General features: G+C 41.4%; 1 protein-coding gene across 2 annotated transcripts in view; it reads right to left on the reverse strand.

Moving 5' to 3' along the window:
• Window positions 1-26,520, reverse strand: part of LOC140476162 (sodium/potassium/calcium exchanger 4-like) — a 314,028-nt gene that overhangs the window by 66,350 nt on the left and 221,158 nt on the right. For both annotated transcript variants that reach the window (XM_072568328.1, XM_072568327.1), the window contains exons 7-9: window positions 21,232-21,306; window positions 4,833-4,858; window positions 3,608-3,661 (exon numbers count right to left, since the gene is read on the reverse strand). In XM_072568328.1, the coding sequence (XP_072424429.1) occupies window positions 3,608-3,661; window positions 4,833-4,858; window positions 21,232-21,306 (155 nt within the window). The remainder of the gene's footprint in view (window positions 1-3,607; window positions 3,662-4,832; window positions 4,859-21,231; window positions 21,307-26,520) is intronic.

Below are 26,520 nucleotides of genomic sequence, written 5' to 3' on the forward strand. Positions count from 1 at the left end.
GGCGAAAGGGCCTGTTTCCACACTGTAAGTAATCTAATCTAATCTAACCACATTGGCAAGGAAACCTCCTGCTGATTACTGCCTACACCCAGTGATGGATCAATGCTCCTCCATGTTGAAAACTGCTTGGAGGAAGCCTTGAGAGTGGTTAGGGCAGAAAATGTACAGAGATTATACTTCACTACAAGAGGCTCAATACAACCTTTGAGCAGAGCAAAGCTAGAAGCATGGAGTGAGCCCCAGTGAGTTCCTCACCAGGAACTCCTAACTTCCACTGTCCTAATAAAACAAGAGAGAGTCCTCAGGACTACAGCATGTTATATGCCTGTCTTGGTGATAGTAAACTTAGTCACTTGGACTTTAACAAGCTTAAGTACATTTTAAATCTTTTGTAATTGTTTCTTTTGCTGTGTGTGTCTGTATCTGTGTGTGTGTCTTGTCTGAATGAGGGAGTTGATACTAATGTAATTACTTTCAGGAAGTTGAGCAAATAAATGGCTGTTCTTTATTATAATTTAACACTATGAGAAAGCCTGTTTTGTGTCTGCTTTTGAAAGTCATAGCAACTAAAGGATTAAAAGACTTCTTTGCTAAGAACGCATCTCGTTGAGAGGTGGGAAAAAAAGCAGGAACCATCCTCCCATCTTGCCCTTTCTGTAATACACTGGATCGAACGTGTCTTCTCCACTACCTTTGCTGTATTGCCTAAACTTGCTGCAGAACCAGAGACAATGAACTAGCCCCTGTCCTACCAAAATTCTACTCAATTCTTCATTCTGTGCTTCATGTGTTTAAGATCATTTCACCTCTTGTGAAACACTCTTTTCTAAATCCTTTAACTCATGAGAACTGCTCCAACCCTCTCTCCATTACTTCCAGATACTTTCACAAAAGCAGATGTTCTTAACAATCATCTTACTTGCAAATCGTGTACTTGGTCACTCAAGTAAAACCAGTGCCTCTCTTGTAGTCCCTGGTCAATATTGAGTGAGATACACATGTGTTCATTGGACCTGCATGGTCTAAAATTGGGTAATTGGTATCACGTCAGCCGGTGGGGCAGTGTAATGCCAGAATAGCACTGATTCTGCTGCCTCTGATACATGCTCCTCAAGGTAGCACATCTTATGGGCTTTTCCAGAAACAGCTGTCAGTGAACTTGCTCCGCCCTTCCCCAAACCCAGAGCAGGAACAACTTCCAAATGCCAGGAGTTGCCAAAATGAAATTTACATGTGCAGTACCTTCAATACAAGATGTATGAATTTTCAACCCATTTTGTGCTTCTTGACTATAGTATAACTGTAGGTGGTTACTACTGTAAATACCAGCAGCAACTCTTACATTTATAAAATGCCTTTAGTGCAGAAATCAAAGCCAAAACTGTTCATAAAGGAGTAAGGAACCAATTAGTGACTTACCAAGAAAGATATAAAGAGAAGAGACCAAAGATATGATAGATTAAGTGTGTTTTAACATTTGACCCAAAGCTCAATATCAATTCTGAGATTAGTTTGAAATCAGAGCTAATATAAACGATTATAAGACTAATCTGGGATACAGAGAGATAATACCCATTTGTGAGGCCAAGAGAGCCCCTTAATAACACAAAGGATTGGACTTAAGGGGTCTCCAACTGACAATTTCACAAGGACATAAAATAAAATAATGCCAAGTCGACTATTTTGCTAATTGAACCAAAGGTGTGTTCCGTCTCATGGTCAATACATTGATCTACTTTTAAGAAACAGGCTCATGATATCATTACTGCATTATAACATGTAACCTGAGGGTATAAAGACCACTCACGCCATCTTTCCTCTGACCACTTGTAACGTGGCACTTTCCTAGAAGCATGTTTCTTGAGTGTAATGTGATTGCTTATTATAAACCTAGATATGTATGTGTATGAGGAATGTGTTGTTTGTACATCATACTTAGTTGTTTTAAATGTTGCGGGCTTCAATATTATGATAGTCACACCCAGTTTCTTATGTTATGGGAGATAATATCAGAAAAGAAACACTCTGCTGGAGGCAAACTCACAAGCTACACCAATTTTCCCTTGTAATTTCTCACACATATCCAATAAACTCAACACATACTTCTGATCAAAACTCACTCTCTCCTCTCTCAACTTTAAAATCAGTAAGACTGAAAAGATGGAGTAGCTGATTGTGTGTTTGAAAAGTACTCTGTACATTTTCCAATAAAAAGGTAGCAATGACTGGAAAATATGAAACATAAATTGGGTAGTCCCAACGCCAGCTATAGAAAAGATGATGTATCTGTTGGTTTATCTGTGAGAATATGATTATTGATTGTTTGGTTTCCCTAGGTGGCATAAGACAGCCCATAAACTATAGAGTTACAGTGCAGGATTATCACCTAAAAATACAGATTTTAGTCTAAGTTTTGAAGAATGTTTTCACATAGTCTTGTGCTTTAGGGAAGGCCTGTCAGTTTCTGAACTAATGTCTGATGAGATATGAAGAACTGACTTGAGTAGGAGCTACAAAGTAATGATCAAGGGGCAACAGTGCATGGATCTAAGAAGGATTATGTGCAAAGACATAGAATGGAATTAGGAAGTTCAGCTCAACTCCTCTGGACCCAAAGTAAAAACAGAAAGTGCTGAAGAAACTCAGCAGGTCTGGCAGCATTTGTGGAGAAATGGAAACCAGAGTTAACAATTTGAGTCCAATACCAAAGAAGAGTCATGTTCAGTATGAAACTGAAAAAGATTTGGAAAGATTAACAAAGTTGTTAACTCTGGAAACTTGCCAAGGTAGGTGATCCACCTCCTGACCTCCTTAAGCTTCTCCACTATCTACAAGGCACAGGTCAGGAATGTGATGGAATTCTACCCAAATGGGTGCACCTGCAAGAACACTCAAGAAGCTCGACTTTGATTGGCACCCCATCCACTACCTTCAACAATCACTTCCTTCAGCGCTAGTACATAGCAGGTATTATCTCCAAGTCTCCTGCAAAAATTCATTTCACATCAGAGCACCTCAAAGGTCCAGGGTAGCAACTATGTATGAAGACCATCACCTGCAAAGTCTCCCCTCGCCAACCATCTCAAAGTAACACACTATCTTGATCAGGGACTATATCATGAGCCATAAATTAGCACCAGGTTAAAATCTTGGATACGCATCCCTGACAACAGTGTGGATATAAAAGTTGCAGTTGTTCAAGGCAGTAGTTGAACTGCACCTTCTCAAGCAATTATCAGTGGGAATAAAATGCTGTCCTTGCCTGTGTGGTTCATAATCCATGAATGCATAAAAATACATTTGAAAAATTAACCCCAGAACTTTGTTTACATTGCTTATGGCCTTATCAATTTGGGTTATTGCTTTTAATGAGTTATGCTCTGAATTCCTGACTTAACAAAGATAATGTGGAAGACTAGTGGGGTTAGGTGGCACATCAAAAAGAGCAAAAAAAGTGGCATTAAATTGTTCAAAATATATTATATTTCAGGCTTTTCATTTTAGATATAAATCAGAAATATTGAAATTAGGAAAATTCACCTTTATCCAGCATCATTGCATGTTGCATACATATGAGCAAGTATCTAAAACAAATTTAAAAACTTACTTCATCACGAGTATATAGCCTGCATACATTATGATCAGGAGAAGGCCTTCCCACCTCAAAGAGATAAAAAGATTGTCACTAGTTTGTAGTTAGAGCAAGAACAATACATTTAAAACCATAATGCAGCTCAGTTATCAGCAATCTACAGGTTGAGTTTAAGTGAATGCACCAGTTAAAATAACATTATGTACAGGATCACTTCAGTGCAGAAACAGGCTCTTCAGCCCAATGAGCCCACAATGACCTTCCTCCTATCTTATCCCTGTAACACTCCATTTCCCACGGTTAATGCATCTAGCCTATAAATCCCTTAACACTATGAGCAATTTAGTATGGCCAATCTACCTAACTTGCACATCTTTGGACTGTGGGAGAAAACCAGGGCATCCAGCAGAAATGGGGACAACATGCAAACTCCACACAGATAGTTGCCCAAGGGTGGAATTGAAGCCAGGTCTCTAGCAGTGCTAACCACTGAGCCTAACCCTAACCCTATCGCACATGCTGCCCATTTTTATGGAAATTGCAGAGAATGGTTTCAATCCATCGGCCTCTAGGCTATGGGTCCAGCACACTCCCACTGCGCCACCCTGCTGTGTGTCTTCTTGAAGCCGTGGGAAGCTATTCAGCCTTCTTCTGAAATGGTCAAGAATGTTTTTTGTAGTTATACTTCCGGCTTCTGCTTCTTCTCCTTTCCATTCTTAACTTGGGAATGCCAGAAATCAGAGACTGAGGATTAAGATCAATGGCACGGAAGCACAAAATATTTAGGAAAGTTTGGCAAAAAAGGAAGCAGTCAGATTTGTTCAAGCTTTCTGTAAGTGTTGCTCTGTAATCAGATGCTAGGAGCTGCTTACGAGCAGCTGGGGTGAATCACCATCGAGTCTCCATGGAAAAGCACCTGACCATTGTTGGTATTAATGTCTGGATGCCTGCCAAGGGTTCAAAGCTTAGCATGCTAGGTCAAACACTCATGTTCTATTAGTCCACTGCACAGTGCATTTGAATAACAAACCACTTCATCATCTGCGTACATTACTTAAAAGGATACAATTAACTTTTTGTCGCAAGACATAGATATCAACATGACGTTTAATAGTGCCTAGGATAGGAAACTTAACAGCCACATTGAAAGATTATCAGTAATACAGTAAGTTGCCAATAATTTATATTCACATTAACAAGAGATAATTTTTCACAATTACTATTGATTCATAATACTTACCATTCAATTTTCTCATCATAGATAAACTGCAAGGAAAGAGAGCAGTTAAGTAATTGTGCTAACCTTGCAGCTCTTTTTCATGTCACAGAATTAATACATGAAAATTAAATCTGTCAAATAGCAGTGACCAAGTTGTGACTCTTGCTATTCATTTCACAGTATTGTGGTCATCAATTCAAATCCAAAGGGTGCTGATATGCAGTTGCTTTAATAATGAGATATATCACTTCTTCATTATGAAATTATGGGAGATACTCACTGGGGGAAAAACTAAACTTTGCAATACTAGTTCTAAGCCTGTATATCTCTATTTGAGGATGGAGGCTTCATATGGTGTGGTCCACTACTTGCAATAATATTTGAGCATTGTTCAATAAAATATGAATACAAGTCATTGCTATAAATTGCATTACTACTTGAAAGGACAAACTCATTTTAGATAAGATGTTGATATCCTTCCTAAATTGCTATTTGCAAGTTTTGTGTTTATTCACATTTTAGTTTGTTTCAGTCCTTTCACGTATGGTGTTCGTTTTTGGTTTTTTTGGAGGAAATTTGGCAGATGTTCTACTCCCAGAATCTGAAGCTGCCTCTGCAGAAGGACAAGACAGCAATGCTGGTTGACTTGACTTCTATTTATCCTCATCTCTTCACTTTGTGGTGAAACATTCTCCAAAGTATACCGGATTCCCTGAATGGCCATTTCAAAATCAGGAACTCAGTATGTCAATTTAAGAACAGTTTTGTTTTAATATTCTTGTCAGGAATGTGGCTTTGTTAGCTGGGTCAGCATTTATTGCCAATCTCTTATTACTTTTGGGAAGGTAGTTTGTGAACTTCCTTCTTGAACAGCTACAATCCATGGAGGGTACTCACTCTGCTGTATTTTTAAAATTCATTTTGAGGGATGTGGGTGTCACTGGCTGGCCAGCATTTGTTGCCCATTCCTAGTTGCCATTGAGGTGGTGGTGCTGAGCTGCCTTCTTGAACTGCTGCAAACCATCTGTTGTGGGTTGACACACAATGCCATTAGGAAGGGAATTCCAGGATTTTGACCCAGTGACAGTGAAGGAATGGCAATATATTTTCAAGTCAGGATGGTGAATGGCTTGGAGGGGAACTTGAAGATGGTGGTGTTCCCATGTATCTGCAGCCCTGCTCCTTATAATTGAACTGGTTGTGGGTTTGGAAGGTGCTGTCTGAGGATCTTTGGTGAATTTCTGCAATGCTTCTTATAGATAGTACACACTGCTGCTACTGAGAGTCATTTGTGGAGGGAGTGGATGTTTGTGGATGTTGTGCCAATCAAGTGGCTACTTTGTCCTGGATGCTATCCAGACAAGTGGGGAGTATTCCATCACACTCCTGACGTGTGCCTTGTAGATGACGGACAGGCTTTGAGAAGTCAGAGGTGAGTTACTCCCAGCAGTATCCCTAGCCTCTGACCTGTTCTTGTGCTTATGTAGTACGTCTAGTTGAGTTTCTGGTGAATGATAACCCCCAGGATGTTGACAGTGGGGCATTCAGTGGTGATAACATTGGTGGTTAGATTGTCTCTTGTTGGTGATAGTCAGAACCTGGCATTTATGTGCCACAAATGTTACTTGCTATTTGTCAGCCCAAGCCTGGATATTGTCCAGATATTGTTGCATTTGGACACAGACTACTTCAATACCTGAGGAGTGGAGAATGGTTGTAAACATTGTGCAATCATCAGCGAAAATCCTTACTTCTGAGCTTATGAGGAAGGGAGGTCTTTGATGAAGCAGCTGAAGATGGTTGGGGCCAGGATGCTATATTGAGAAACTCCAGCACAGATGTCCTGGAGCTGAGATGATTAACATTCAACAACCTCAACCACCTTCCTTTGTTCTAGGTATGACTGCAACCAGTGTAGAGTTAGACAATAGACAATAAGTGCAGGAGTAGGCCATTCGGCCCTTTGAGCCAGCACCACCATTCATTATGATCATGGTTGATCATCCACAATCAGTATCCTGTTCCTGCCTTATCCCCATAACCCTTGATCTCACTATATCTAAGAGCTCTATCCATCTCTTTCTTGAAAGTATCCAGAGACTTGACCTCCACTGCCTTCTGGGGCAGAGCATTCCATATATCCACCACTCTCTGGGTGAAGAAGTTTCTCCTCAACTCTGTTCTAAATGACCTACCTCTTATTTTTAAACTGTGTCCTCTGGTTCTGGACTCACCCATCGGCGGAAACATGGTTCCTGCCTCCATAGTGTCGAATCCATTAATAATTTTATACGAGTTTGCCCCCTAATTCCCATTGACTGCAGTTTTGCTTGTTTGCCCCCTAATTCCCATTGACTGCAGTTTTGCTTGGGCAAGACCAGTCTTAATGCACCAATAAGACTGCTGGGTAAGTCTTTTATTCACAGCAACAACTTGCATTTACATTGGCTCTTTGTTGTAGGAAGGAAGGACAAACCTGAACAAAATTCACAGTTACATCCTCGATACTTAACAAGATATTTCACATATTCTTAACATCAGATTTGTTAGTCCAGAATTTGTAACCCTGTAACATCCAAACCACTTTCATACATTACTTTTGTTTTTCAGCCACATCGGTGAAATCATAACTTCGAATTCTTCAATGAAATCTATTCAAATGATTGGTAAGACAGCTTGTTCTATGAAAGTTTTAAAAATCTTATCTCAGTCTGATGAGAATATTAACATGCTGCATCTTGGAATAATGCTGGAGTAATTTACAGATACATATTACAGCCATATTATTATGGACTTATAAGAATTAATTGTCCGTCCATAAAACAAATGTCAATTCATTGCACTTTTATCGTGGGTTTTGATCATTTCCTTTGATTTTGCCACTAGGAATGAATTCTCTCAGAGGAATCTCTTTGTCATGCACTGATTGACAGTCTACCATTGAGCAGCTCTGCAGATTCCAGCTCCTGTTAGATAGCTCAATACAGAAACTGTCAACATTAAGCCACACATAAAAACTCATGAATTTTGATTTGATTTGATTTATTATTGTCACATGTACTGAGATACAATGAAAAGTATTGTTATGTAATGTATTGGAACAGAATTAGGATAGGTTGAAAAATAAATATTTTATTTCACATATTTAATGAGTGCAACTATTATGAGCATCTAAAGCAAATTAATAGTTGTGACAAGTACTGAAGGATAATATTTTTATCCTAAGAAACATTGAAATGAAAAAATGATATTGCACCACAATGAAACTGCACTGCATTTCATTTGCAAGAGACTTTTCTGGATAAAAAAGGGTAAACATTTGTTTTGTACAGTACAATAATAGGAAAAGTATTCTGAATACAATCACTTAAAATGCATAGCAGATACAGACCCTAGAGCATCAGTTAAACATATTCACAATTTCCAGGTGGGGAAAGTACTGACCAGTATTATGCTTTTGGCTTTCATCTGTCACAATGTTGCTGTCTTAATTCTAGGTTAACTTAAAGATTCATGAACAGGAATATTTATACAGTGTGTCTACATATGTGTTGTTCAATGTTGTTCCACTTTAAATATTTTCCTTTCCTTTTGAACTTCTTCCAAATCAATCTTATGTATATTATGCTGAAGTGGTCATAGTTATCTGAAAACGTTTTGGTTTATTCATAATGATCCTTCTACCCTCGGTAGCACTTCCAGTTTCAGTTCTGGCTCATTTATTAGCTGATGACTGGTAGTCACAGTCTTAGGATCTAGAGTAGGCCATTTAGGACTGTGATGAAGATAAATTTCTTAACTGCAGACTGTGAGCCTGTGGAATTCTCTACCACAGAAATTGGTTGCAGCCAAAACATTGAATGTTTTCAAGGAGTTAGCTAAGGTTCTTAGTACTAAAGAGATCAAAGGGTATGGAGTGAATGGTGGCAGGATACTGAATTGGATGATCAGCCATGATCATATTGAATTGTGGAAAAGGCTTGAAGGACTGAAGTACCTATTCCTGCTCCTATTTTCTCTGCTTCTATGACTAGATCAATCTGAAATTCATGGTGAGAATTCATTAAGGCATAGTAATATTATGTCCTTTCAAATTTACTGTAAATTCATGTCATAATGTACATTTGCCTTCAGGCCTTGTGATATTTTGTAATGTTAAAAGGCTCCATATGTGCAGATTGCTGCCATCTTGACATGAACACATGGATTGATTACAAACACTTGCTGGAATATTATGTGAAGGTGGTACCCAGTGTACAATCTAAGTTCTCCTCTGCTTTGCCACATGATCTCACAGCCATTTTTTAGTTGCCACGCTATTAACTGGCTCAGGGGCAGACTTCCAACACTACTGGAGAGACCAATCAGATGGCCAGCAGTTTGCAATCCCAGTATTGCCAGAGAGGGATGGCTACTGCTCTAATTTCTCAAAGAAGAGGTGACAGGGATCTGGGCATATAGTCCACTCCAGAGTCTTGCTGGAGCCAGGCTTGCAATCCCGAGCAATGAGAATGTTCTGGAGGCACGAGGTTTGGTCAAGTTCACTGCATAGGGTGTGAAATGTTGGGGTGAGGTGAAGCAACTTCAGAGGCACCTGCACTGGGTACACCTGGCCTCACTTAGCTGGCAACAAGATTGCTAGGTTTTACCTGGCACTCTCTACACCCAGCTCTGGGATCTGAAGTGGTGAGTAAAATCTCAGCAGTGGTAAAATGAGGCCTAAAGTGGGCACTAATAGGCCTGAATTGGCCACTGGTGAGCAGGCCATGTGACCCATCGCTGGCAATATCCCAAGAATAGCAGATGGTGAAGAGTGCACATGACATGGGCTGCATGCCCATTTTGCTCCATCTTACCCTACTTCCAGACACAGCGAGGCCACTGCGACTAACTGTAATGGTGAAAAATTAAAAGACTGATATTGATCAGCAACAGCCTGTTTTAAACCACTTCACATTTTAATTGGCATGACTTTTATTCAGTTTTACAGATGTATAAAAGGTTGCAATCCAGCCCTGTCCGTTTTTCAGAATCACCCAAATTCAAAATTATCCCTGTGTAATTGCATCAATGTTGAGCAGACGAATAGACATTGTGCAAATGCTGGCTTATGCCCGAAATGTCAATTCTCCAGCTCCTCAAATGCTGCCTAACCTGCTGTGCTTTTCCAGCAGCACACTCTCGACTCCGATCTCCAGCATCTGCAGTCCTCACCTTCTCCTGATTTATTGACAAGGATACCTTGGTCCCTTTGTACATCTATACTTTCCAATCTGTTACCACCAAAGGACTGTGCATCTGTTTCTCGTATTAAAGTAGATAATGCACATTTTGCACATTATATCCCATTCATCACATTCTTATCTATTCACCAAGCCTGTCTAAATCCTCCTGAAAATGCTGAACATTGTCCTCACAAGACAATTCCCTCTTAACTTTGTATCATCTGCAAATTTGAAGTATTACATTTGTCCCCCATCTCCAAATTATTGATAAATATTGTGAATAGCTGGGACCTAAGTGTTGCTCCTTGTAGTACTTCACTATATACAGTCTGACAGAGTGAGAATGATCCATTTATTCCCACTCTCTGCTTTCTCTGCCTGTCAGCCAAACATTAGTTCATGCCGGTACATTACCTTGTATCTTACATGCTTGAGTCTTTTAGTTTCCTTTGGGGGATCTTAGCACAAGCTTTTTGGAAACGTAAATATCCCAGATCCGTTAGCTCTCCTTTATCCAAGTTTTTTTAAAGTACCAACTTCAAAAAACTAACAATTTCAGCGAACACATTTTCCCATTCATCAATCCATGCTGACATGCTTATGCCGGTTACACATCAATGTTTTATCATCTTGCAGTCTCCGGATCATCCGAGACTAGGTTTGTGATGAACGATGTGCATTAGGATTCCACAGAAGTTTCAAATTGATGACTCCATGGGAACTGCGTGGGAAATTTGAACATCTAACAAGCAATTCCTTTGCTCCTGAGACTCTACGTGGAAGTTTCTGACTCAAATCTGACAATTCTGGTACACTTTCCCTGGTCGTTACCATGAAATATGAAACAGAAAAATCCTTGTCTAACTTCGAATTAACTATATAACTAATACCCCAATCACTCACACTGATGCTCTCACCTTGCCCTTTTGACTCCTTGACAGTCTCCAATGACCACAATCCCAAACCGACCTGGCTAGATCATAGCACCCAATCATACCACTGACTCAATCTGATTCATTCCCAACACTAGACAATTCCACCACTAGCCCTCAACCTGAGAACCCTTCCCAAACTGACTACTTCTTGCCTCACCCACCCATTTACTTGCCATCCTACTAACTTACCTATTTATCCATATCGTACAAGCCCCAATCATTCATTCATTCATTCACTCTTTCATTCACAAACATTCATCTACCATCCATTCACTAACTTTCATACCAGACATTCGATCTTACCACACTGCAGCTGGTATGATAATAAAGAGGTGGGCATTTTCGCTGGTGACCATGAGGATCCATGCACTGACAGAATTCTTCTGCATCACGAATGAGAGGTTTGGCCAGAAACTTTGCATCCAGGTAAGTAGTTGAAGAGTGTGGTGCTGGAAAAGCACAGCCAGTCAGGCACCATCCGAGGAGCAGGAAAGTTGACATTTCGAGCATGCGCCCTTCATCAGTAATGAGGGAGTACCCTAAGAGGGTAGAGAGATAAATGGGAGGGGGTAGCTGAGAACGTGATAGATAAATGAAGGTAGGGGTGAAGGTGATAGGTCGAAGGGGAGTGGATAGGAGGGAAGGAAGATGGACAGGTGGGACAGTTTAAGAGGGCGGTGCCAAGTTGGAAAGTTGGATCTTGGATAAGGTGGGGGGAGGGGAAATGAGGAAACTGGTGAAATCCACATTGATCCCATGTGGTTGGAGGATCTCAAGGCAGAAGATGAGACATTCTTCCTCCGGGAGTTCGGTTGCTAGAGTTTGGCGATGGAGGAGGCCCAGGACTTGCATGTCCTTGGCGGAGTGGGAGGGGGAGTTGAAGTATTCGACCACAGGGCGCTGGGGTTGTTTAGAGTGTGTGTCCCAGAGATGTTCTCTGGAACGTTCCACAAGTTGGCGTCCTGTCTTCCCAATGTAAAGGAGACCACATCAAAAGCAATGAACACAGCAGATGGCATGTGTGGAAGGACAGATAAATCTCTGTCAGATGTGAAAGGAATCTTGGGGCCTTGGACAGAGGTAAGTGGAGGAGGTGTGGGCACAGGTTTTGCACTTCTTACAGTGGCAGGGAAATGTGCCAGGAGTGGAGGGTGGGTTAATAGGGAGCATGGTCCTAACAAGGGAGTCACAGAGGGAATGGTCTGCAGTCTGCAAGACAGCATTCCTCACTTTTTCCAGGTAAGTAACCAATTCTCTGTCTGATCAGTGTTGGATACAGCAGTTCCAAGCTAATCAGAAGGTTTGGGCTGTCAGTGCAGTAGAATTAATTTGACACTGAGGTCCATTTAAACAACATGTGTGGCTAGAATTTGCCTAGTTTCCCTCTTGCCAGGGACAATAGCGATGAAGGGCTTTTGCCCGAAACGTCAATTTTCCTGCTCCTCAGATGCTGCCTGACCTGCTGTGCTTTTCCAGCACCATTTTAATCTTGACAATAGTGCATACAGTTAGACTGCAGATAATGGTGACAAAAAACATTTTTAATTCCACCTGGGAATCACTGGGAACCCAAAGGTGCAGATAGTGATCTAGAGACATGAAATCAATTGTTCAAATTTCCCCCAAACATCTGGAACAATTTAAATTAAGCAAAGCAGGAGCAAAAAGCTAGTTTAGTAATGGTGAGCATGAAACTACCAAATTGTGCAATGTTCTCTGGGGATGAAGATCTATTGTCCCTACTTGATCTAGCCTATATGTGAATCCAAAATCTCAGCAATGTGGTTGACTCCTAACTGCTTCCTGAAAGGCTTACCTAGCAAGTCACTCAGTTGTATCAAACTTTTAGATTAAAGTAAGATAAGAATAAAATTGCATAGACCATTCAGCAGTGACCTAGGTACTGGAAGATACAAAGGAATGTTTTGCCAAACAACCCTGCAAAATCTACCTCACTAACATGTGCAGACCTGTGCCAACAGTTATCTGTCAATCAAGTCAAGCAACAGCTTGACATAGTCATACACATGGCATCAGACTCCGCCTTCCTCATCCCTGAATATGTCCACCAGACGTAGCAGCATATTGGCATACAGTTGGGAGGGAATCACCGTGGGAATCTTTCAGATTGATTCCAAACACCATCAGGTATCATGGTTAAACATGGAGAACGAAACTTCCAGCTGATTACCACCTACTCTCCTTTCTCAAGTACTGAATCAATAAACTCCACCATGTTGCACACCAGGTAGAAATGGCTCTGAGGAGAGAAAGTGCACAGAATGTACTTTGAGTATGGGACTTCAATGGCCATCACCAAGATGTGACTCAGTAGCATCACCACTGGCCAAGATGGCCATGTCCAGTCGGACATGCCTGCCAAACTGTGCCTCGCAGGTAGAGAGACAAACAAGAGTGAAAAATCAACTTGAGCAATGTACCTGTTGCAAGCACAACTGCCAATGACAGTATTATTAAGAGTATTCACAATACAGTCCTGACAGAGGCAACGTCTACTTTTCATAATGAGGATCACTCGCCATCATATTATGGGGCACGACAACTATGTTAAATGGGATAGATTCAGAGCAATTGAAGCAGCTCAGAACTGGTGTCTAATATGGTATGGGATGAGGGCTGTTGTGGCACAGTGTCATTAGTAACTGGAATTCTATCAATCTTTGCCTTGAATAAGATGTTACACAGCAACTCGCCAGGGTTCCTCAACAGCACCTTCCAAATCCATGACCTGTATCACCTGGAAGGGCAAGGACAGCAGGCACACAACAACACCATCAGCTCTATGTTCCCACTCCAAGTCACATTCCATCCTAGCTTGGAAGTATCTTCCCATTCTTCATTGTTGGTGGGTCAAATCCCAAATTTCATCTTGGATTTCCTTTGCCAAACAACTGCAGTGATTCAAGAAGTCAGCTCACCGCCAGCTACTCAACTGCAGTTACAAACAGTGGCATAAATGTAGGCCTTGGTAGTATGACCCATATCCCAAAGTTCCCAACACATTAGGTCAAATAGCTCGTCTATCCAGAAATAATTCTGTGCTACTATAATTTTATTGCTAGTTGCTCTACACAGTCTTATTACACTTTTATCTCTAAACGTTCTCTCCGGAGCTACTGCTTTGAGACTGTGACTTACAAGTTCAAACGTCTAGGATTCAGCTCAGGCCATGGTATGAAAATGAAAAAAAGCATCAAGGAAAGCAAAGGAACTATTGCAATAAAAACAGAAAGTGCCGAAGAATCTGTGAGATCTGGTTGCATTTGTAGAGAGAGAGAAAAACAGTGTAAAACTTCTGAGTTCAGTATGACTCTTCTTGGAAACTGAAAGTACAGTTCAGTGTAGGAACTGAAACTTTGGAAGTAAAATAAATTATAGTTATATCTTGAAACGAATAGAAACTATTCTCTCTTTCTTAACATCTTAAATCGATGGCTCCCTTAAGATTTAATGAGCTTGCACAATGAATCATTCAAGTCACACTGATTAATGAAAGTCCCTACTTTGATGCTGTCTCAGTGCTGAGTGAACTGTGGTGGGGAAATCTGCAGTCAACCCAACCCAGAGACAGGGAAAATCAAGCCGGCTGGCAGTTTTAAGGCAGACTTCGCAAAATTATTGTCTTGCAACAGTGTTAAATTTAGCTGTTAGTGTTCACACAGGCAAAACGGCTTATGGACTCTCAATATCAAAGCTTGGATTGCAAGAATAACCACTGGCATCCAAAGCTATTCATCTTGGCAACAGAATTGACCTCTTAAGGAATCCATACATTCAAGAGATGCAGGGGTGGGGAGAGATTTGAAAAGGACTAAACAGAATAAAGTGGCGGTGGTACTTCATGAGAATGAGTGCCTTGAGCACATGTCTGCTGAGTACTGTAAAAGCTAACAAAATGTTACTGGGTTAAGAGTGAAACAAAATCAAAATATTCTGGATGCTGAAAAGCTGAACTAGAAACAGAAGTAGTGAAACACTCAACACATCGGGCTGTGTATGGAGAATTACTGAAAGGTCACGAACCTGGAACAAGTTAATTCTGTTTCTCTCTTCACAGACACGACCACCCCAGCCAAACATTTTCAGCATTTTCTGTTTTTACACCAGTCAATAACTGCCCTCTGACATTTCTCCCAGAGAAGAGAGTTTCTTAAAGGATATATTTTTTATTATTGTACTGAAGACATCGATTTGCAAATGTGGCCTGAAGCCAAATACCAGTTCTGAGGAACTAGAAATGTTAACTCTGCCTTCTCCCCATAGATGCTGCTGAGTTTCACCAGCAATTTCTGTTCTTGTTTCAGATTTCCAGCATCTACAATTTTTTGGTTTATAGCAGTCTAACATACGTTTTAAGAAACAGATTAACAGATACAATTATCAACAATCTCACTGGTTGATTGGACAAGCATTTATTTTTGCGAACGATTGGCATTTTTCTTGCAATCTAATCCTTTATTTCAATTTATTTTCTGTTAACAACTTTTGGAGAACCTTTGTCACTGTGCCCTCACCTTGACAAATTTGAATTACACAAAATGTTAGTTTCTAAGAGCAAACGAGGAATCTTCTTATCTTCTGAGACAAATGTATTTACCCAAAAGTGTTTACTGTGGTCACTGTAGTGACTGGGACAAACCTTTATAAGACCATAAGATATAGGAGCAAAATTAGGCCATTTGGTCAATTGAGCCTGATCCACTATTTGATATGTTTCTCTCCTGCCTTCTCCCCCTAATCTTTGATGTCCTTACCAATCAAGAACTTATCTGTCTTAAATACACTCAATGACATGGCCTTCACAGCCACTGTGGCAATGTGTTCCACATATTAATCACCCTCTGGCTGAAGAAATACCTCTTCATCTCAATTGTAAAAGGTCATCCATTTGCTCAGAGCGTGTGCCCTCCAATCCTATTCTCTCCTACTCATGGAAACATGTCCTCAATGTCCACTCTATCCAGACTCCTCAGTCTTCTATAAGTTTCAATCAGATCTTCCCCTCAGCCTTCTAAACTCACCGCACAACAGAGCCAGAGTCTTTAACTGCTCCTCATACAACAAGCCCTTCATCTGTGGTATCATTCTTGTAAACCTTCTCTGGACCTTCTCCAACACCAAGACATCCTTCCTTAGATACAGGGCCCAGAATTGCTCACAATATTCCAAACGCAGTCTGACCAGAGACTGATATTGCCTTATCCCTGCTTGTGTATTCTAGCTATCTCAAAATGAATGCACATTGTGTTTGCATTCCTAACTCCCAACTGAATCTGCATTTAATCTTAAGAAATTCCTGAACTAGGACTCCTAAGTCCCTTTGTGCTTCAGATTTCCAAAGTTTTTTCCCCATTTAGAAAATGCCTCTATTCTTCCTACTACGGTGCATAACCTCACACTTTCCCACATTGTAATCAATCTGCCAATTCTTTGCCCACTCTCCCAACCTATCCAAGGCTTTCTGCAGCCTCCCCACTTTTTCAGCACTGCCTAACCCTCCATCTAGATTAGTGTGGTGCTGGTAAAGCACAGCAGGTCAGGAAGCATCCGAGGAGCAGGAAAATCGACGTTTCGGGCAAAAGCCCTTCATCTCTAATCTAGACTCTGGTTTCCAGCATCTGCAGTCCTTGTTTTTACCTGTCCCTCCACCTATCTTTGTGTCATAGAACCTAGAACCTAGAACCTAGAAGGTTACAGTGCAGGACAGGTCCTTCGGCCCTCGATGTTGCGTCAACCTGTGAAAATAATCTGATGCCCATCTAACCTACACTGTTCCGTTAATATCCATATCTACGTCCAATGCCGATTGAAATGCCCTTAACGTCGGTGAGTTTACTACTGTTGCAGGCAGGCCGTTCCACACCTCTACTACTCTCTGAGTGAAGAAGCTACCCCTAATATCTGTCCTAAATCTATCACCCCTCAATTTAAAGCAACGTCCCCTTTTGTTAGTCTTCACCATCCGAGAAAAAAGGCTTTCACTATCCACCCTATCTAACCCTCTATCTTATTTATCTTGATTAAGTCACCACTCAACCTTCTTCTCTCTAATGAAAACAGCCTTAGTTCCTTCACCCTTTGCTCATAAGATCTTCCCACCATATCAGGCACCATCCTAGTAAATTTCCTCTGGACTCTTTCCAAAGCTTCCACATCCTTCCTATATTGAAGTGATCAGAACAGCACATAATACTCCAGGTTTAGCCTTAACCAGTGTCTTGTACAGATGAAGCATGACTTCATGGCTCTAGAATTCAATCCCCCTACCAATAGATGCCAACAGATCATATGCCTTTTTAACAACCCTATTAACCTGGGTGGCAACTTTCAGGGATTTATGCACCAGGACACAGATCTCTCTGTTCATCCACACTGACAAGAATTTTACCATTAGCCCAGTACTCTGCAGTCCTGTTATTTCTTCCAGAGTGAACTACCTCACACTTTTCTGCATTAAACTCCATTTGCCACTTCTCAGCCCAGCTCTGCATCTTATCTATGTCCCTCTATAACCCACAACATGCTCTGGCACAATCCACAACTCTGCTTACCTTAGTGTCATCCGCAAATTTACTAACCCATTCTTCTACATCCACATCCAGATCATTTATAAAAATGATAAACAGCAGTGGCCCCAAAACAGATCCTTGCGGCACACCACTAGTAGCTGAGCTCCAGGATGTACATTTTCCATTAACCATCACCCTCTTTCAGCAAGCCAACTTCTGATCCAAACCATGAAATCCCAAAACCTTACTGAAGTCCATACACATCTCATCAACTGCTTTACTGTCACCCACCTGTTTTGGTCACTTTCTCGAAGAACTCAATAGGGTTAGTGAGGCATGACCTACCCTGCACAAAACCGTGTGACTGTCCCTAATCAAATTATTCTTTTCCAGATGACTATAAATCCTACTTCTTACAAGCTTTTCCAACACCTTACCCACAACCAAGTAAGGCTCACTGGCCAATAATTACAAGGACTGTCCCGACTCCCCTTCTTAAACAAGGGAACAACATTTGCTATCCTCCAGTCTTCTGGCACTACACCTGTTGACAATGATGACATAAAGATCGAAGCCAAAGGTTCTGCAATCTCCTCCCTGGCTTCCCAGAGAATCCGAGGATAAATCCCATCTGGCCCAGGATCTTTTTTGTTTAAGGTCTTCCAAAACTGCTAAAACCTCCTCTTTGTCAACCTCAATCCCATCTAATCCAACAGCCTGTGTCTCCATATTCTCACTAACATTGCCCTTCATATTCATTCCAATGTGAAAAGTATTCATTAAGCACTTCCCCATGTCCTCAGATTCCACACACAAATTTCCACTACTATCTTTGATTGGCCCTACTCTTACTCTAGTCAATCTTTTATTCCTGATATACCTATAGAAGGCCTTAGCGTTTTCCTTGATCCTATCCTCCAACAACTGCTCACGTCCCTTCCTGGCTCTTCTTAGCCCTCTCTTTAGATCTTTTCCAGCTAATTTATAACTCTCCAGCCCCCTATCTGAGCCTTCACATCATAAGCCTTCTTCTTCCTCTTGACAAGATCTTCAACTTCTTTCGTAAACCATGGCTCCCTCTCTCGTTAACTACCTCTCTGCCTTATAGGTATATTCTTATCCAGGACCAGCAGTAGCTGTTTCTTGAATAAGCTCCACATTTCAAGTGTGTCCATCCCCTGCATTTTCCTTCCCCATCCTATGCATCCTAAATCTTGCCTAATCGCATCATAATTGCCTTTCCCCCAGTTATACCTCTTTCCCTGCGGTATATATATACCCCTCCCATTGCTATTGTAAATGGAACTGAATTGTGGTCACTATCACCAAAGTGCTCACCTACCTCCAAATCTAACACCTGGCCGGGTTCATTCCCCAGTACCAAATCCAATATGGCATCACCCCTTGTAGGCCTGTCTACATACTGTGTCAGAAAAGCCTCCTGCACAGACTGAACAAAGTCTCACCCATCTAAACTACTCGAACTATAGTATTCTCAGTCAATATTGGGCAAGTTAAAGTCTCCCATAATAATTACCCAGTTATTCTCGCTCCTATTGAGAATCATCTTTGCTATCCTTTCCTCTACATCCCTGGAACAATTCGGCGACCTATAGAAAACTCCCAACAGGGTGACCTTTCCTTTCCTGTTTCTAACCTCAGCCCAAACTACCTCAGTGGATGAATCCTCAAATGTTCTCTCAGCTGCTGTAATACTACCCTTGATTAACAATGCCACACCCCCCCATTTTTACCATCATCTCTGTTCTTGCTGAAACATCGAAATTTGTCATCTGCAAACCTAGCAACAATGCTGTCAGTTCCTTTGTCCGGATCATGAATGTTTAACATGAACAGTTGTGACTCCAACACTTATCCCTGTGGACCTGCACTAGTCAGCAGCTACCATCCTAACAAGACCCCTTTATCTGTATTCCCTGCTAGTCAGCTGATCCTTTAAATGTGCCAGTACTTTGCCCAGAACATCATGAGCTCTTAGTTTATTTAATAACCCTCCATCTGGCAACTTGTCAAAGGCCTTCTGGAAATCCAAATAGATCACATGCACTAATTCTCGTTTGCCTAACATGCTTTATTACCTGCTTAAAGAATTCTAACAGATTGGTCAGGCATGACCTTGCCTTGAAGAAGCCATGCTGACTCAGCCCTATTTTATCATGCACTTGCAAGTCATCAACAACCTCTTCCTTAACAATGGAATCGAAAATCTTTCCAAATTATGTTGTAAGCGATAGCATAAAGCAATTCTAATTTCAATAATAGATGAACGCTTGTAAACCATTCTATTGAAAAAAACACGTCACCTAATGTAAATTGTCATCATTTATTTCTTGTTTATAACTTATGAAAGATTTGTGAAGCTGAGAGATGAGGATTTTCTGATAAAATTCAAATGTGCATGTTATTGCTAGTGGAATTTGCTCCATTTTAGCCATCCATCGACTCTGAGAGGCTACCAATTTACCTGCATAGATGATTGTCAGAACTGGACAAATTTCTGGTAGAAACTTTGATTTAGACCTCCAGCCTCCAGTCTCAACACTGAGTTCATTTTTTTAAATCCTGTTTTCCTGGACAGTTGGTGCTGCTAACGAATTTGAGATTGCCATTTTCAGTTCCCTAAGATCCATCTTTAATGTTGTATTTTGCGTGCAGTGGGTCGCTGGCCCTGTCTTCCCATTTGAAAATCAAGGACCAGGACCAGCCCAACTCTACTTGATAAGGCTGGCCAGCAGCCATTTTACTGCTGGCTCTGGGCATGATTTCTGCCCCCATTGGGGAAAAATCCCATTTCCAAAAACTGCTGGCCAATTGAATGGCGGCCAATGCTGCAGTTATAGCCAGTCTGCGGGAGTCTGAATGCAGGTAAGTTGGAGGTCTTGTTGGAGCCAGCCTGCCAGGCCCGTGATTTGGAAGGTTAGGGTCAGCAGGGCAGGAAAGGGAAGAAATGACTGGGAGATGTACCTGGCGGATAGTGTCCACTGGACACAATGTAAGTATCTCCTCTTAGAATCTCAGAATTGTGACAGTGCAGAAGGTGATCGTTTGTCTGAATGTAACAAGACTATGAGAATTAAAGGAGCAGGAGAATCGACGTTTCGGGCATAAGCCCTTCTTCAGGAATGAGGAAAGTGTGTCCAGCAGGCTAAGATAAAAGTTAGGTGGAAGGAGGTCAAGGTGAGGGTGATAGGCCAGAGTGGGGGTGGGGGCGGAGAGGTCAGGAAGAAGATTGCAGGTTAGGAAGGCAGTGCTGAGTTCGAGGGATTTGACTGAGACAAAGTGGGGGGAGGGGAAATGAGGAAACTGGAGAAATCTGAGTTCATCCCTTGTGGTTGGAGGGTTCCTAGGCGGAAGATGAGGCGCTCTTCCTCCAACCGTCGTGTTGCTATGGTCTGGCGATGGAGGATTCCAATGACCTGCATGTCCTTGGTGGAGTGGGAGGGGGAGTTGAAGTGTTGAGCCACGGGGTGGTTGGGTTGGTTGGTCCGGGTGTCCCAGAGGTGTTCTCTGAAACATTCCGCAAGTAGGCGGCCTGTCTCCCCAATATAGAGGAGGCCACATCGGCTGCAGCAGATGCAATAAATGATGTGTGTGTAAGCTGATCTCTAGCATCTGCAGTCCTCACTTTCTCCTATGAGAATTAAAGCTGACTTCCCTAACCTGGGTAAAATCCCAACAGCGGTGGCCAATAATACTGAGCATTACTTACCACAATAAGTAGAATCACTGATATGGTGTAGTATAATGAATCCCTGAACACAGACCACTGTGTCAGATATACGATCTGTAAAAGATAAAATGAAGCTATGAGGATTAAACACCAGGATTTCTCATGAGAACCTTTCAAATTTTGTTCCCTGGTTTTCAAATGTTTTCAATCCTTACACTATGTGAGTGATTAGCATTCAATGTTCCACAGTTATGCAGGGAAATAAGCACTATATAGTACTTCATCAGTAAAATGGTACAGATTGCACTCAATCTTCTAACCTGCTTACCCCTGTGTTTCTCTGTTTTAATATTATGTTATTTTATTCTTTTCTCTCAATGTCTACCAATCCACAATCAGTGGGCAGAATTGCACTAATCCCACTGCTCACCCTGCCGCCAAAGGTCCACACTCATCAGAAGGACATTTCTGAACATCATTCAGTGGGCCTCAGTGCACAGGCAATTTATAAGAATCATAGAACCCTACCGTGTGGAAACAGGCCCTTCAGCCCAACAAGTCCACACTGACCATCCGAAGAGCAACTCACCCAGACCCACTCCTCCATTCTCCTACATTTCCCCCTATTGGACCTACCCTACATGTCCCTGAATACTATGGGCAATTTAGCATGGACAATTCACCTAATATGCACATCTTTGGACTGTGGGAGGAAACCGGAGCACCCGGAGGAATCCCATGCAGACACAGGGAGAATGTACAAACTCCATACAAACAGCTGCCCAAGTTTGGAATCAAGCCCAGGTCCCTGGCGCTGTGAGGCAGCAGTGCTAACCACTGAGCCACCATGGGACTTTGCACTCGACCATATTATGAATGAACAATTCTCCAGTTGGAATATTGCTACTTTTAAATAAAACCGAAATAAAATCAGTAGCATATTTGAAAGGTCTAATGTTATGATAATAGTTTTTGTCAGACAGTATATTTAAGCATACACTTAAATCTGCACTACACTAAAATTAACAAATGGAGTGCATGCTTCTCAATAGTTTACATTTCACATCCAGAAAGAATAAAGATCATTGCAACAACAGTGGTTAGCAAACAAATACAATAGGGATCTCACTATTTTAATCATGTGTCTGATACATTGAGGATCAGCAACTTTATCATTGACTGGGTCCGACCCTGGTGGCGGTGAAGGGTGGCAGGAGGGCACCACAGTTACAGCAGCAATAGCCTCCGACATTGGTGCGCCTAATGCAGGCAGTGGCAAAAGTGAATTGGCCCTGAAGCAAAAGGTGGCATCTAAGGATCGACAGTGGTTTGGATAGGATTTTTGGAAGGTCAGTGTGGTCTTGATGGGCTGAATGGCCTGCTGCTCCACACTGCTGGGATTCTATGATTCTGTCTTTCTCTTTCAGAGGTTTGGGTAATTTGAATTTTGGGTTGAAACTGGTCTCTTGGATATAAATAACAGAACTTCTTATCACTAAATTAACATGTCTGTAAAATATGATTTGATTCAATTTATTATTGTCACATGTACTGTCATACAGTGAAAAGTGTTGTTTTGTGTACTAACTGGACAAATCATACCTTACATAAGTACGTCAGGGAAATCTAACAAAATGCAGATAATAGCGTTACAGCTATAGAAAAGGTACAATGTTATATTCTGCATTCTATTCTATTACCCTGATGTACTCATGTAAGATATGATTTATCTGATTAGCATGCAAAACAATACTTTTCACTGTATCTCAGTACATGTCACACTATCAAATTAAATCAAATCAAACTTTCCTGACATCTGCAACCAAAGATAAAAATAATCCCCAGAACCTGTTCAGGTGTACCCTGGAAATCTATAGGAGGCTAGGGAAGTGATTGCTGGGCCCTTTGCTGAGATATTTGTATCGATAGTAACAGGTGAGGTGCCAGAAGACCGGAGGTTGGCTAATGTGGTACCACTATTTAAGAAAGGTGGTAAAGGCAAGCCAGAGAACTATGGACCAGTGGGTCTGATGTTGGTGGTGGGCAAGTTGTTGGAAGGAATTGTGAGGGACAGGATATACACGTATTTGAAAAGGTAAGGACTGATTCGGGATAGTCAACATGGCTTTGTGTGTGGGAAATCATGTCTCATGAAATTTATTGAGCTTTTTGAAGAAGTAACAAAGATTGATGAGGGCAGAGTGTTAGGCGTGATCTATATGAATTTCAGTAAGGTGTTCAACAAAATTCCTCATGGGAGACTGGTAGCAAAGTTAGATCTCATGGAATACAGGGAGAACTAGCCACTTGAATACAGAACTGCCTCGAAGGTAGAAGACAGAGGGTGGTGGTGGAGGGTTGTTTTTCAGACTGGAGGCCTGGATAGGATAAATAGCCAAAGTCTTTTCCCTGGGATGAGGGAGTCCAGAACTAGAGGCATAGGATTAGGGTCAGAGTGGAAAGATATAAAAGAGATCTAAGCGGCAATCTTTTCATGCAGAGGGTGGTACGTGAATGGAATGAGCTGCTAGATGAAGCGGTGGAGGCTGGTATAACTGCAACATTTAAAAGGTATCTGGATGGCTATATGAATAGGAAGGGTTTGGAGGGATGTGGGCCAAGTGCTGGCAGGTTGGACTAGATTGGGTTAGGATATCTGGTCGGCATGGATGAGTTGGACCGAAGGGTCTGTTTCTGTGCTGTACATTTCTATGACTTTATGACTCTAAATGGGTGGGGTCAACCTCCCACAGAATCATGATTTAAGTTTTAGCTTTCTGCAGTTGTTGGGGTTTTGAAGTCAGATGTGGAAGCACTTACTCCTCTCTGTTACACCTAAAAGCTGAGTTTCTCTTCCTGCTGCTAGAATTTCATGTGAGACAATCTATTTTACTGAATTTATCTTTGTCAAGGGTGTGCTTATGGGATGTTACTATATTGGAACAGTTAATTATTAGTAGTTAACAAAACTTACAGGGATGTTGCTGGGAATGGAGGGTTTGAGTTAGAAAAATAGACTGGAAAGGCTGGAAATGAAGGAGATTTTTTTTCACTGGAGTGTAGGACATTGAGAGATGAACTTATTGAAGTTTATAAAAATCATGAGGGGCATGGATAATGTGAATCACCATCATCTGTTCCCTAGGGTGGGGGAGTTCAAAACTCAGGGCTATATTTTTAAAGTGAGAGGAGAAAGATTTCAAAAGGAGACGAGGGGCAACGTTTTACACAGAGAGTGGTTTGTCTGGAGAATGGATTGCCAGAGAAAGTGGTGGATGCAGGTACAGTTACAACATTAAAAATACATTTGGATAAGTTAATGAATCCACTGGCCAAGGACAGGCAGGTGGGACTGCTTTAGTTTGGGAACATGGTCGATGCGGACCAGTTAGACTGAAGGATCTGTTTCCGTGCTATATGATGCTATGACTCTAAATTCTGAAGTTAAGTGGGAGGAAGGAATTCTGTAATATTGAAGCTAATGCTATGCACATCATGTTTGAAGTAGCAAAATTCAAAGAGATTAACAAAGAAAAAACTGGGTAGTATTTGCCCATTAGGAGAATTTATTTTTAAAGTATGCTCTCAAATTATCTGGAGGAATTATTCAATCAGGTAATTTATCCCTTGTGAGTTTTGCCCATTTAATCAGTTTGATTAATGCACCAATTTAGTATGGCTAATATAGGTTATGCTTCATTTTTTTCCCCACATTACAGTAATTGTGAACAAATTGATTAATCTGTAATATCTGTAAAGCCTTCCATTTCCGAAGTGATGGCAGAAATATTGGCAGTATCTACAAGATCACCTACTTCCAAATGCACCTCAGTTTTTCTACTGCTGAAATACTTATCCATACTTTAGTTAACTCCAATTTTGGCTCCCGGAATGTGACCCACATTCTACTCCCTGGAAACTTAAAGTGGTCCAAAACTCTGCTGCCTAACTGGTACCAAGTTCTTTTCACTGATGTCGTAGAGTCACAGAGATGTACAGCACAGAAACAGACCCTTTGGTCTAAATCGTCCATGCTGACCAGATATCCTAAATTATTCTAGTCCCATTTGCCAGCATTTGGCCCATATCCCTCTAAACCTGTCCTATTCATATCCTCATCCAGATGTGTTTTAAATGTTGTAATTGTACCAGCCTCCACCACTTCCTCTGGCAGCTCATTCCATATATGCATCACTTTCTGCATTAAAAAGTTGTCCTTTAGGTCCCTTTTAAATTTTTCCCCTCTTACCCTAAACCTGTGTTCTCTAGTTCTGCTCTCCCTCACTCCCCCCACTCTCTCTCTTCTCCCCCCCCAACCTTCTTTCCCCCTCTCTCATTTCTCCCCCCTTTCTTCTCTTGCCCCGCTCTCTCCCTCTCCTTCTCTCTCCCTCTCTCTCACTTCTCCCTCACTCTCTTTTCCCTCTCTCTCTTCTGTGTTCGCTGACTAACATTTATTCCCATTTTAGCTGTGCCTCAATTTTAAAAATGTTTATCTTTGTTTTAAAATCCCACTATATAATCTCACCCCTCTCTATCCCTCTAACCTTCACCAGCCTCACAAACCTGAGGCTCCTGATTTTAACTGTTTCATCCTTGGTGGCTATGTCAGATCTTATAAACACTGAAGTTCCTTTCCAAAAACTCTCCTCCTCACTTTCCTCCAAAACGTTTACCTTGACAAGCAAGCTTTTGATCATTTGCCCCAATACCTCCTTAGATTCTCGGTGTTATATATTGTTTAATATTGGTAATGAAAAGAGCGTTGGGATGTTTTGTTACTTTAATGGTGCCATATAAACACAGGTTCTTGTTTTTCTCATAGCATAGCACACAAAGTATCTGATAATACGCTTCAGAAAGCACAGTTCTACAAGGATTGGTTACAGAAAAAAAAACAATTTTGGACAGAGTAACCGGAATGCAAAGTACTGGGCTAATGGTAAGATTCTTGGGAGTGCAGATGAGCAGAGAGATCTTGGTGTCCGTGTCCACAGATCCCTGAAAGTTGCCACCCAGATTGACAGGGTTGTTAAGAAGGCATACAGTGTTTTGGCCTTTATTAATAGAGGGATTTAGTTCCGGAACCAGGAGGTTATGCTGCAGCTGTACAAAGCTCTGGTATGGCCACACTTGGAGTATTGTGTACAGTTCTGGTCACCGCATTATAAGAAGGATGTGGAAGCTTTGGAATGGATGCAGAAAGGATTTACTAGGATGTTGCCTGGTATGAAAGGAATGTCTTACGAGGAAAGGCTGAGGGCCTTGAGTCTGTTCTCATTAGAGAGAAGAAGGTTGAGAGGTGACTTAATAGAGACATACAAGATAATC

The sequence above is a fragment of the Chiloscyllium punctatum genome, chromosome 4 (assembly GCF_047496795.1).
Source record: "Chiloscyllium punctatum isolate Juve2018m chromosome 4, sChiPun1.3, whole genome shotgun sequence".
Lineage (NCBI taxonomy): Eukaryota > Metazoa > Chordata > Chondrichthyes > Orectolobiformes > Hemiscylliidae > Chiloscyllium > Chiloscyllium punctatum.